Genomic DNA, 12,365 nt, shown 5'->3' with positions numbered 1-12,365 from the left:
CTGTTTTTATGTAAATTATTCGCGCCACTTGTAGTATGAATTGTATGCTTATTATCTATGCATTGGCTCCTTTTATTGTTTTTATGCACATGTATTGCTTTTTGAGATATGCATCATATCGAAATAAAGCCTAATTGACTGAATGACTGATACAACAACCATTTTGAACAAGATGGCGTCAATGCCTAACTGATGCCTAGTTAGCCTAATCTAGAAAAACATCCTTTAACACATCATAATAATTTTGTTTCAATTGCAATAGCTCTTTTCAGTATACACCTGTGACTTGAGATGCTGAGCAACTGATGTTAAAGCACGTTAGTTTTAATGCACAAAGGCTCTCTCTTGCCCTATTGCAAGCAAGCGAAATAGGCCCTCCTATTCCATGCAGTTACCTAGCAAAAATAACAGCCATAATTAAGGTGCAGAAGAGACCTCACACAGCACTGGTCCAACTACACTAATAATATGTGCACCTCTGCCAAAAAATTAATTACTTGAGTTAGTCTAATAAAAAATATCACCTAACAAATTGCACTTCCTCTCTGATAAACATCTGACCCTTCTAGCTTTCAACACACAGTACACTTACTCACATCCTCCTCTTCTCTGAGTCTCATTACACCCTGCTTTTGTCTCTAACCTGCATACATATTCATCTAGCTTTGGCCTGCACTCACCTTCACCTATCTCCTCTTTTTCATCCCTTCACATCCTTCTTTCTCACCTTCCTCTTCTCATTCCTATCTCTACATGCTCACATATCTTTCATCACTTCATCTTTCTTCACCCATGATATCACTCCTTGCTTCTGGCTGCAAACGTTGACTCTTTTCTTCCACTCATCACTGCCTTTCCGCTTCTGTGGTAATTCTCTTTTTTGCTCTTATTCCATTATTTTCCTTTTTTGCAATTATGCCATTGTTATCTCGGTTTAACTGTTTGTGATCTTCTCAGCTCTCTTTCACCTCTCACTCAGAAGGATTCCATTTATCCTATCTCTCTGTATCCCCTTCTCTCTGTCATCCATCACTCACTACTCCCCTTCTATCTTGTACTTTTATTAATTTCTTCTCCTTACTCTCACCTTATCAATTTTGTACATTGTCTCTCACCTCATCCACCTGTACTCTATCTTTCTCATCCCATCTTTCTGCCCTATAATCTTCAAATGCTAGCACTCTATAAACTTCTTCTCACCCTCTCAGTTCCCTCCTTTTTAGGTCGAAGCCAACCAGACAGTGCAACTGTGTGGTTTGCTAATGACATCTTGGGGACATTTGGAAAACCTTCCAGGGAATGTATTCCGCCCATTGTTTACAATTGGCTTCGAGGTTTGTAACTCATCTTAGCTTGCTTTTCTATTTGCTGGCTCTATTTGTTTTCGGCTGTTCCGCTCGAGTTCCTCCCTTCCTTTGCCCAAACCCTATTTACTGTATTCATCCACCAGTGCTCAATTTGTATAAACAGGCCTCTAAACCTTGTACTTATCTTGTCACATTTGCTGTGCATTCAAAGACAGGTCTAATGTTAGGCTCTCTCTTCCAGGGAGCTTGATGTTTACTTTGTCTTTCTCTGACTTCAAAGTGAGAGAATTTATGTGACAATCATGGTGGCTCGGGAGGGGAGAATGTTTGAGGAAGACTGTACAATGTAGCACTCACCAACATTTAAATGTCTGTAAATGAACTGTGCAGATATTTCAGAATTAGAAAAGCTGAAATTTAGCACAGTTTTGGGTAATTTTGAAGTGTGGTGGAAACAAATATTTTAAAATGATTAACACAAATGAATACACTAGGTGATGACATTTCCACACATTATTGTTTGTGCGCTGTATACTTTTGTCAGTGAAACAATATGGGTGCAAATATAATGGTGAAAAAAAAGATGTGTTGTCTTTAATGGAAGTGTGCTTCCCCACAATGCATATTCCCCTCTATGCCACTCCACTCCCCTCTACTCTACACCGCTGCACTCCACTCCACTGCATTTTGCTCTCTCCAACTCCACTTTACACCATGCCACTGCACTCTGCATCACTGCACTATACTCCCCTCTACTCGACTGCACTCTACTGCATTTCTCACTACACCTCTTATCTCTACTTTGCACCGCTCTACTCTATGCCACTGCACTCTACTCCATTCTATTCTACACCACTTCAGTCTTCACCACTGCACTCTACACCACTCCAGCCTAGGCCACTCCACTCTACTATACACAACTTCACTCTGTTACTTCACTCTACCTCACAGCATTCTGTTCCACTACCATCTATGCCAATGCACTCTACTCTGTACCACTGCATTCTATGCCCCTGCACCCTATGACAATCCACTGTACGTCACTCTAATCTACTCTACACAACTGCACTCTATGCCACTGCACTCTACATTGCTTTACGCCATTACTATATGCCATTCTACTCTACTCCACTGCACTCTACCCTTCACCACTCCACTCTACGCCACCTCACTTTACTCTGTACCACTACACTCTACGCCACTTCACTCTAATCTGAAACAATCTACTCCAGGCCAGTGCACTCTACTCCATTGTATTCTATGCTACTGCACTCTATGACACTCTACTGAGCACCACTGCACTTTGCACCACTGCATTCTACTATGCACCACTCTAATCTATGCCACTGCATTCTACGACTCAGCAATGTACGCCTTTGAGTTCTATGCCGCTGCACTCACGCTACTATACTCTGCAACACTCTACACAAATGCACTCTACATCAGTCTACTCTACCCTATGTCACTCCATTGTCACCACCATGCTGTTGCACTCTACTCTACTCTACGCCACTACACTCTTCTCTGCACTACTCTATGCCACTGCACTCTCCACTAATGCACTCTATGCCACCCTACATCATTGCACTCCGTGACATTTACTCTGCTACACTGCGGTCTATGCCATTGAACTTTACTCCACTCTACCCTCACTACTGCCTTCTTTGCCACTGCACTCTATGCCACTACACTCTACACCACTCTACGCTGTATCACTCCACTCTGCTCCACTTCACTCTGTAGTACTCCACTCTACGCCACTTCACTGTATCTCAGTGCACTCTATGGCACTATACTCTGCAACACTGATCTCTATGCCAATCTACACTGCCCTATTTATTTATTTGTGTATTTTATAAAGCGCGCAGCTGCCCCAACGGGGCGTCCCGGCGCTAATGAATCTGGAAGCAGTGGGCAGATATTAGACAAATTATAGATCAAAAAGATGTGTTTTGAGGGCCTTACGGAAGAGAGATTCAGATGGACATACTCGGAGGGACAAAGGGAGTTTATTCCATTGCTGAGAAGCAGAAACTTCAAATGTTTTTCCTCCCTTTCGGGTTCGCTTAAACCTGGGAGTGACTAGGAGAAACTGGGAGTTTGAACGCAGTGATCTGGCATTATGATAGGGACGCAAGCAGGTTTTAAGATAGGCAGAGCCTTTTCCCTGCGTAACTCTATAGGCCAATGTCATGGCTTTGAATTGACATCTTTTACTTACTGGCAGCCAGTGCAGTTTACGAAGATACGGGGTAATATGATGTCTAGGAGGAATACCCTCAACTAAACTAGCTGCCGCATTCTGCACCGTTTGAAGTCTGTTACACAGCCCTGCCGTAATGCCAACATACAGTGGGTTGGCATAATCAAGATGAGAGGTTATCAGGGCATGAACCACTGTTTTTCTACAATCAGTGGGCAGATAGGTAATGAGTCTTTTTATTGTTCTTATCTTAGCAAAACAGGATCCTGCTACCGTTTGAACCTGGTCTTCGAAGGTAAGCTGGTTGTCCCAGCGAACCCGAGGTTCCGTACAGAGTTTTTCGGTACGGGGGCTTGACTCAAGTCATCTGGCCACCACAAATTGGATGACAAAGGGGATGGTATGTTAAAAAACATAACCTCCGTTTTCCCCGCATTAAGCTTAAGCGAATTGGAGTCCATCCATCTTGATATGTTCCTAAGACATATTTTCATAAGATCAAAAGCCATGTCGGTGGGCTCTTCAAAGGTAAAAAGAAGCTGGATATCATCTGCATAAGACGTGGTTTTAACTCCAGCCTGAGCAATCATTTCAGCCAGCGGGGTGAAATAGACATTGAAGAGGAGCGGGCTCAAGGAGGAGCCCTGAGGGACTCCCCACTTAAGTGGTCTGGCTTGGGATGTATAAGGGGGAGTATAAACCTGCTGAGTGCGTTCTGATAAAAAAGAGGCAACCCACTTCAGCACAGTACCCCCTATTCCCAAAGTAGCCAGTCTTTGCAGCAGGATGTTATGAGAGGCGGTGTTGAATGCTGCTGAAAGATCAAGCAGCACCAACACCGCCCTCGATCCCTGATCCAATGCCCATCTCACAGAGTCGGCCATTTCAATCAGTGCCGACTCCGTGCTGTGACCCGACCAGAAGCCGTGCTGAGTCTCATGCAGGAGTCCATTGGCTTCAATATATTTGGTAAGTTGGAAATGAGCCAATTTTTCCAAGACCTTGGCTGGTGCAGGTAGAAGGGAGATCGGCCTATAGTTACTTGGATTATCCGGGTCTGAGTTTGGTTTCTTGAGAATAGGTATCAGGGAGGCATGTTTCCATTTGTCAGGGAACTTTCCCGTTTTCAATGAATCATTCCAGATGGAATTAAGGAAAGGATTAAGAAGTGCTGCTAGAGCCTTATATTGCTTAGCAGGCCAAGGATCATAGGGTGATCCGGATTTACATTTCTGTAATTCAGCAAGAGTAGCTTCTTCTGATACAGCTTCAAACTCTAGAAGGACGTGAGACGACACGGTCAAAGTGTCCCCTTCCTCCATCTGTTTGGGACTGCTGGTAGTGGGGAAGGAGGCATATATAGTTTCTATTTTTTCCTCAAAATAGTCAGAGAGTTTATTACAGAAATACTGGGTGGCTGGCAAGCTCCTATTCATTGCTTGAGGGTCTGTGAATGATCTGACAATGTTAAAGATCTCTCTAACTCCATTATTGGCTTTATTAATTCTATTGGTCAGATAATCCCTTTTATGTACCACAATAGATCTGCGATACTCCTTTAAGGCAGCTTTATAAGTAGATTTGCTCTCACTTGAGTAGTTTAGCCTCCAAGTACGTTCAAGAGCTTTGCACGATGCTTTCTCCCGGCGAAGGGCGTCAGAGTACCATGGGGCGGATGGTTCTGACCTATAGGTTTCAATAGGCTTCAATGGGGCAAGTGATTCTATTGCTTGGCCTAAACAGTTCTCAAGATTGGTAATACGAGAGTTCAAGTCTGGTGCCGGATGGGGCTGTGAATATTTTAAGTGTTTTTGGAGTGATTCCAAAGTAATACGTCTCCAATTTCTACCTGAAGTCTTAGGAATTATGGTAGGCCTATCTGATTGAGGTAGCTCGATCGTAAAGGGAATAAGAAAGTGGTCTGACCATATAACCGGCATAGGGATAGTGACCAGGGTGTTAGCAAGATTAGTACAAATTAGGTCAAGAGTATGTCCTTCTTTGTGCGTGGGCCACTTCACCAACTGATTCAGACTACATGCGGCGAGCGTTGATAGAAAGCACTTGCTGTGAGAACTGGTCTTATCATCCACATGCAGATTGAAATCTCCCAAGGCTGTAAAATTAGCATAACGGGTACTGGCCTGAATAATGTAATCTGCCAGGGCCGGCAGATGCGTGATACTGGAACCAGGAGGACGATAGATCAAAAGCCCTGAGCAAGAGATGGTTGCAGAAAGCTTAATACAGCAAAGCAGTCCCTCAATGTTGTCAATTTGCTCATACAAAGCGATTATAACTGGTCAGTCGGATTTGTGAATGAGAGCTACCCCGCCCCCATGTTTGCCATTAGATCGATTAGCACAGATGTTGTTATAGCCCTCAGGGATAGCTAGTGTGATGGCAGGGTTAGTAATTTCATTCAGCCAGGTTTCGGTAAGAAAAAGAAGATCCCACTTATTGTCCTGAAGAGACTGCCAGATGTCAATGGCGTGTCTGGATAGCGATCTACAGTTGATCAATGCCGCTCTAAGGGACTTGGGTGCCGCTCCTCTAGGGGCACCAGATCTTCGAGTGTTGAAGTAGTTCCCCCCTGACTCAGAATTGACAAGAACAAATTTACAATCTTTGCAGGCATAGTCTGAGCCCCTGGAATACAGAGAGAGTGGGGGACCATCATGACACGGCACAGGCCTTAATGCAAGCATCTCCGCCCTACTGAATACCCCCGTCGTTTCGCAGATCAAACGAACAGGCGGACCGGCCCCGGTCGCGTCTTGATCGCGGACGAGCGCAGACGGGCTCGCCTTTGGCGAGCCTTCTGTGCGCCGTCGGCGCGCCCGCTGCGCTCGTCCGCTGCGCTGCCGGGTAATAACAGCCATTTCTAGATGGAAAAAGGGGGGGAGGGGCCGGGCAACTGGAGCGTCAACACTCCGCTTCCCCTAAGATGGCTAAAACGATTCATAAAGGGGGTGGTGATGGACAGAGTATCTGAATTAAGCAGAACACTCCTACCCAGTCAAAAGATCAGGGCTTGATCCATCACCGTTTTTTAGCTCACTGCACCATCCCAGCTCAGAACCTGGCTACATGCAAATTAGTCTCCAACCAATCGGCTGTGCGGTGTCTCGGAAAGAAGGGTGGCCTCAGAGAATGTGAGCGCGAAGTAAGAGATTTAAAATGCTATGTGAAAAACAGCAAATACAATTTGATAAATGTGACAATTTTAAAATCAATATTATTCTCAAAGTCGCCGCAGTCTTCCCGGCTTCCGCCACAGAAAGGACTGCTGCCAGATTCAGGCGCGCGGGGCCGAAAGCTCCAAATAAGTACTAGTGGTGGCGGGAGGGGCCGGGCAACTGGAGCGTCAACAATCTGCTTCCCCTAAGATGGCGGCAAGGAGTATCCGGACCTCCGCAACAGCGACCAATCGGCTGTGCGGTGTCTCGGAAAGAAGGGTGGCTTAAGAGAATGTGAGCGCGAAGTAAGAGATTTAAAATGCTATGTGCAAAAGAGCAAATACAATTTGATAAATGTGACAATTTTAAAATCAATATTATTCTCAAAGTCGCCGCAGTCTTCCCGGCTTCCGCCTCAGAAAGAACTGCTGCTGCCTACTGCATTCTTTGCCACTGCACTCTACGCCACTACACTCCTCGCCTCTCTATTCTGCATCACTCCACTCTATGCCAATTCCCTCTGCAATACTCCACTCTACGCCACTGCAATGTATGCCACTGCCACTCTACTCTGCACCACTCTACACCACTGCACACTACCATGCCACTTTACTCTGCACCACTGCACTCTATGCCACTGCACTGTCCTATGCAACACTTTAATCTACGCCAATGCATTGTACAATGCTCAATGTACATCGCTGAATTCAATGCCCCTACACTCCACGCCAATGCACTCTACACCAGTCTACTCTACTCTACTCCACTGTCCGCCTCGCTACGCAACTCTATGCTATGTCATCTCAATAAACGACACTCTATGCCACTCCACTCTAGGACTCTCTACTCCACTCTTCACCATTCTACTATCTGACACTCCACTCCACTCTCCTCTCCACCAGTAACTTTTAGCCATGCCGGTGTACAACATGGGTAAATCACAATGGCAATGCCAATAGCTCTTGCATAGGCGAGACCCATTGGCTTTGCCAACTCTTGTTTCTCATTTCATCACTCTGTAATACAAATCTCTCTCACCCTTTCACTCAGTTCTTTTTTTTTCTTGGTTTTATTAAGAATTTGCACAGTACGGTACATTAAATGTTATCACATATGCAAACTGTTCAGTAATAAGGAACATGTAGCATCTTACAGTCAGCAATACAGTGTATAAGTGCCTTGCATTGGACTTGCGCTACATGTCAGGGTTCCCATCCCAATAGTATCATGATATAAAATGTACAGTGTCACAGCAGCTTAGCAACATACAGTGCATTATATCCTGGAATAAACCACCCAAAAGAAAAATGTAAGAACCATCAACAGTGGTGGCACAGACATTAAGGGGCATGTACATCCATGGCAGTAGCGGGTTCAGGTCCTTGGGTCTACAAGAGAAGTCAATAGACATGTCTAGATGGGGATTAATCGGGAGTGGGACTGGAGGCAGGAGATGTAGGGCCCAACCTATTCGTAGAAGGTCACCACTCGTCTAGAATCAAGTGGTCCCCCAACCGCCGGAGGAGTGCAGGTGTACCTGCCTGTATTACCTTTGTTGGTGACCCCCCTCCCCTCACATACCCTACAGGTGCAGACTCTGATATTTAACATTCAGACATTCAAGGAATCGGTCTCATAGTCTGGGAATAAACATTTGGTGTTAACCCCTGGCTCTTCATCCATCATTGGCCTACCCAACATATCCACCCAGAACTCTAAGTCTTGTTCCGCATTCTCATCAGTGCAGAACTGTTGGAGATGTCACTCCTCTGCTACTCCCCATTCACTCAAGTAAATCCTTCACTTATCTAGTCGGGGCAGGGTGTTCCCAATGTATTGCAATGCGGCACTTGGCTAATACAAGCCCCAGCAGGGCAAATCTGTGCTGCATTCATGACCCAGTTTTTTGGGGTTGGAAGTACACCCAAGAGACAGTACCTAATCAAAGGCTCAATATGGATCCTTGCAACGTCCCAGAGCCTCCTCATTACCTCAGTCCAATAATCCTGAAATATCATTCGGGTCAAGGTCATATGAAAGAACATTTCTGCTTCCTGACCACACTGAGAGCACACCGAAGTGTGTGCTGCATTGGAACAAGACAGTCGCTGAGGTGTCAGATAGGTATGTTGTAGATAATGGAACTGTGTGAGCTTTAAGCGGGTGTTGCTGGTGGCCTCACGTACCTGCACAAATACTCAGAGATGATGGATGGACCGCTGAAACTGTAAAGACACTCACCACCAGTCACAGTTCTGGCTTAAATCCGTCATCGTTCTTTAGCTCACTTTGCCACCCCAGTTTAGACATAGCCATATGCAAGTCAGTCTTGACCCTCATCGGAACAGTCCAGCGTGAACTGCAAAGCCATGTCTTCCCTGGTCCAGAAACAAGTATCCTGGGACCGGTTTCAGGCTAACAGCCCTCATCAGCCAGGATAGCTTGAATCAAGCAAAGTGAGCAAGGGACCCATTTCTGGGCATACCCTGCAAATTTAGGGCTAACAAAGCAATCACAAGGAGATGACGGATGGAGCCCTGAAACTTTTCAGACACTCACCCCGTCACAGATCTGGGTTAAATCCATCCTCGTTCTTTAAGTCACTTTGCCACCCCAGTTCATACACAGCTACATGCAAATCAGTCTTGACCTTGTGCCTCATGGGAACAGTCCAGCCCGAACTGCCAAGCCATGTCTTCCCTGGACCGGAAACAAACATCCTGGCACCGGTCTCGCTGCCAACCATCTGTCCCAGATCTTCGTCACATCAACGGTGCGGTCTGCCTTCAGAGCTTTATATAAGGGCAAATTCAATAACTGCAATGTTTGTGATTCTTCTGGCTTATCTGGGAAAGTCACCCACAGTTTGCAGGTGGTGCGTGAGATTTTCCCATATTGAAGGAATTGCCAGGTGGCCGCTGATAACACTCCCTCGCATCTTTAAATGAGAGGACGGTACCATTAAAATACAGATCCCCAGCCTTCAAGCATCCCCCAGGGACATGTGATCTCATCATCAAACATCTCGAGAGGCCTGCCCCTTCGTCCCATTCCACCAATAAGGCTTTCTCACTATTTGGATCCTCAGCACACTACTGCATCACATACTGTAATATTCCTGCAAAACAATAGCGGCTAAAGTCCTGTAGACCCAAACCTCTAGACTCCATGTCCAGTTTCAGGAACGCTAGTTTCACCCTACTGCACCCGCCAGCCCACACAAAAGAATTCAGGAGACTATTCAAGGCAGTGATTGTAGTACATGGAATACAGTTAAGGGAATTCTGAAGGACATAGAGGTAACACCAAATCAGAACCATTTTGCTGAGGACCACTCGCCATAATATAAAGGGGGAGGCGTTTCCAGAATCTGACTGAGGCATCCAGACCCATAATGACTGCTCCTATGTTCCGTGCATAATAAGCCTCCGTCGTATGGGCAACCTGAGTACCTAAATACTGAAAGTGGTACACGTGTTTTGTAATGCATCTAATTGCCTGTAATAAATGAAGCATCTGCTCAACTGTAACAACAGGTCACTTTTGCTAGCCAGAGCAAGCAGCTATGGTGAAAGTCAGTCACCGAGCATAAGCCGCAGTTTAAACAAGGATAACGAGAACTGACTTTTCATTCTTCTGATATGTTTTTGTAAAAAGAAAAGGTAATAAGCAAAAAGAAAATGTTTATGCAACCATATTAAATTTTTCCAAGCTACAGATAATTACAGGAAAGATAGAATCCCTGCATGTTTCTATCCAATCTGAGGCATAATATGTTTCTTTTTTTTTAAATAATTTTTTTTTTTAATCAACACCAGCTTATCAAGTACATTACAGAGGAGCAATTAGGCAGGCCACAAGATGACAATATGTAAGATCAATCGGTACAAGATATCATTTGGAAGGTCTAGGGCGAAGGGGGGTCATCAGTGTTAAAGGAGAGTGGTGGCTGACATATATCCCCACGATAGGAATTCCACATGCCCCACACACGGGTCCACTTCTTAGGGCACTCTTGGGCCACATATACAGTTTTTTCTCTGAACATTGACCAATCTAAATCTTTCTTCCAGTCTCCCACCTCAGGAGGCTGAGACACTCCCCACCGCTGCGCAATATTTCTCTTGGCGAGCATGAGCCCAAAAGTGACCCATTGTGTTAAACAATAATTCAGATCCGTTGGTTCCCAAATATTCAGTAAACATCTACGAGCATTTAGGCTGAGTTGTGTGGACAAGAATATGTTAATGATGTCGTGTACTCACAGTATTTTTCTATGTGATTTTCACTAAACTGACTAGTGTCTTTTCGCAAAAATTACAAATTGCTTTTTGTGTGTTTTATTTTTCAGTATAGATTCTACTTGTTTCCTTCTGATCTGCAGTGGATTTCAGTAGTTTGTGTGAAAGTGTGTTATAGGAAATTGAGGGCTAGAGGTACAACCAGTTTTTGCCTGCGCAAACTGGTTTGTGACCCGTTTGTGCACGCAAAAACCTACATGGCCATGTACAAACACTATTTTGCAGGTCGCAAAAAATTGCGACTCGCAAAATAGTGTTTTGCAAGTCGCTATTAGGAAGGGGCTTTCCCTTCCTATTACCGACTCTCTAGTCATGTATGAATGTTTTTCAATCGTGTTCGCAAAACACTCACAATTTACCGCCCTCTTGAAGACGGTGGTAATGGAGTCGCAAATGGAAAGGGGTCCCCAGGGGACCTCTTCCCCTTTGTGACTGGCTCTAAAAATATTTTTTAATGGCAGGCAGTGGACCACTACCTGCCCTTAAAAACGTTTTATTTTTATTTTTTTAATGCATCCTATTTTCCTTTAAGGAAAACAGGCTGCATTTAATAAAAACTGCTTTATTGACAAGCAGTCCCATACAAGGAGGCCTGCTGAGCCCAGCCCAAATAGGGTTCCAGTGAGACTGAGGATGTCCACAAGTACAGAGATCAAGTCCACAAGTCTACATTCCACCAGTTCAGCGCGCGCCCGGCGGACAGCGCTCTGAAGTGATATCAAAGGTGACATTTAGCACTCTGTAAAACATCACAGACATGGGCAGCAAGGTCCTTATTGCTGCCTTTGTAAAACCCACCTGGGCTAGTTATTCTGCTGAATTTGCTCACAAACTTTCAATCATTCAAGTTATAATTTTTTCAGACTTTGAGCCCTTTTCCCTTTGGGTTGTACTGAAATATAAAAGAAAAAAAGTCAGCACACCCGATAAGATGTCTAGAATGCCCAGAAAGATCTGGGAACAAGCACAACGCATTTAGATACACTTATTTGTGACCTTCTTGAAAATGAATGGCAAATTGGTATGCATTTAAGCATCACAAATTCAGCGGCCTCTGAGGATCCCCAACTTTGATACTTTAAGCTATTCGTAATTGTGCAGCCAACAAGGGACTGTTAAATTATTTTTTTTATCTCTGTGAAGTACAAACAGCACTTGGAAAGTGCTCGAGACCTGGGCTATGTCACTTTCTTTCAGGTTGTGCTCCATGATCCTGAACAGGCCCTCGGCCACACATTAGAAAATCTGACACATCAGTGATCAGATCTCAACTAGACTAAGCTAATAATAGACCCATAAAACTATTTGACATATAATAAAACAACAATCCGGAAAACTTGAAGAACCCACAACTGCAAACAACTCAGCATCATCC

At 44.7% G+C, this 12,365-nt stretch overlaps 1 protein-coding gene across 15 annotated transcripts in view; it reads left to right on the top strand.

The window, feature by feature from the left end:
• The window catches only part of SPO11 (SPO11 initiator of meiotic double strand breaks), a 749,185-nt gene that overhangs the window by 547,372 nt on the left and 189,448 nt on the right, over positions 1–12,365 (top strand). For 9 of the 15 annotated variants that reach the window (XM_078651981.1, XM_078651977.1, XM_078651976.1 and 6 more), the window contains one exon: positions 1,209–1,334. The exons of the other annotated variants lie outside the window; for them this stretch is intronic. In XM_078651981.1, coding sequence (XP_078508107.1) covers positions 1,209–1,334 — 126 coding nt within the window. The remainder of the gene's footprint in view (positions 1–1,208; positions 1,335–12,365) is intronic. 15 annotated transcript variants of the gene reach the window in all.

The sequence above is a fragment of the Lissotriton helveticus genome, chromosome 7, assembly GCF_964261635.1.
Source record: "Lissotriton helveticus chromosome 7, aLisHel1.1, whole genome shotgun sequence".
NCBI classification, from domain to species: Eukaryota; Metazoa; Chordata; class Amphibia; order Caudata; family Salamandridae; genus Lissotriton; species Lissotriton helveticus.
Note: the sequence above shows the minus strand (reverse complement) of the source record. Positions and strands in the feature narration are given on the sequence as shown.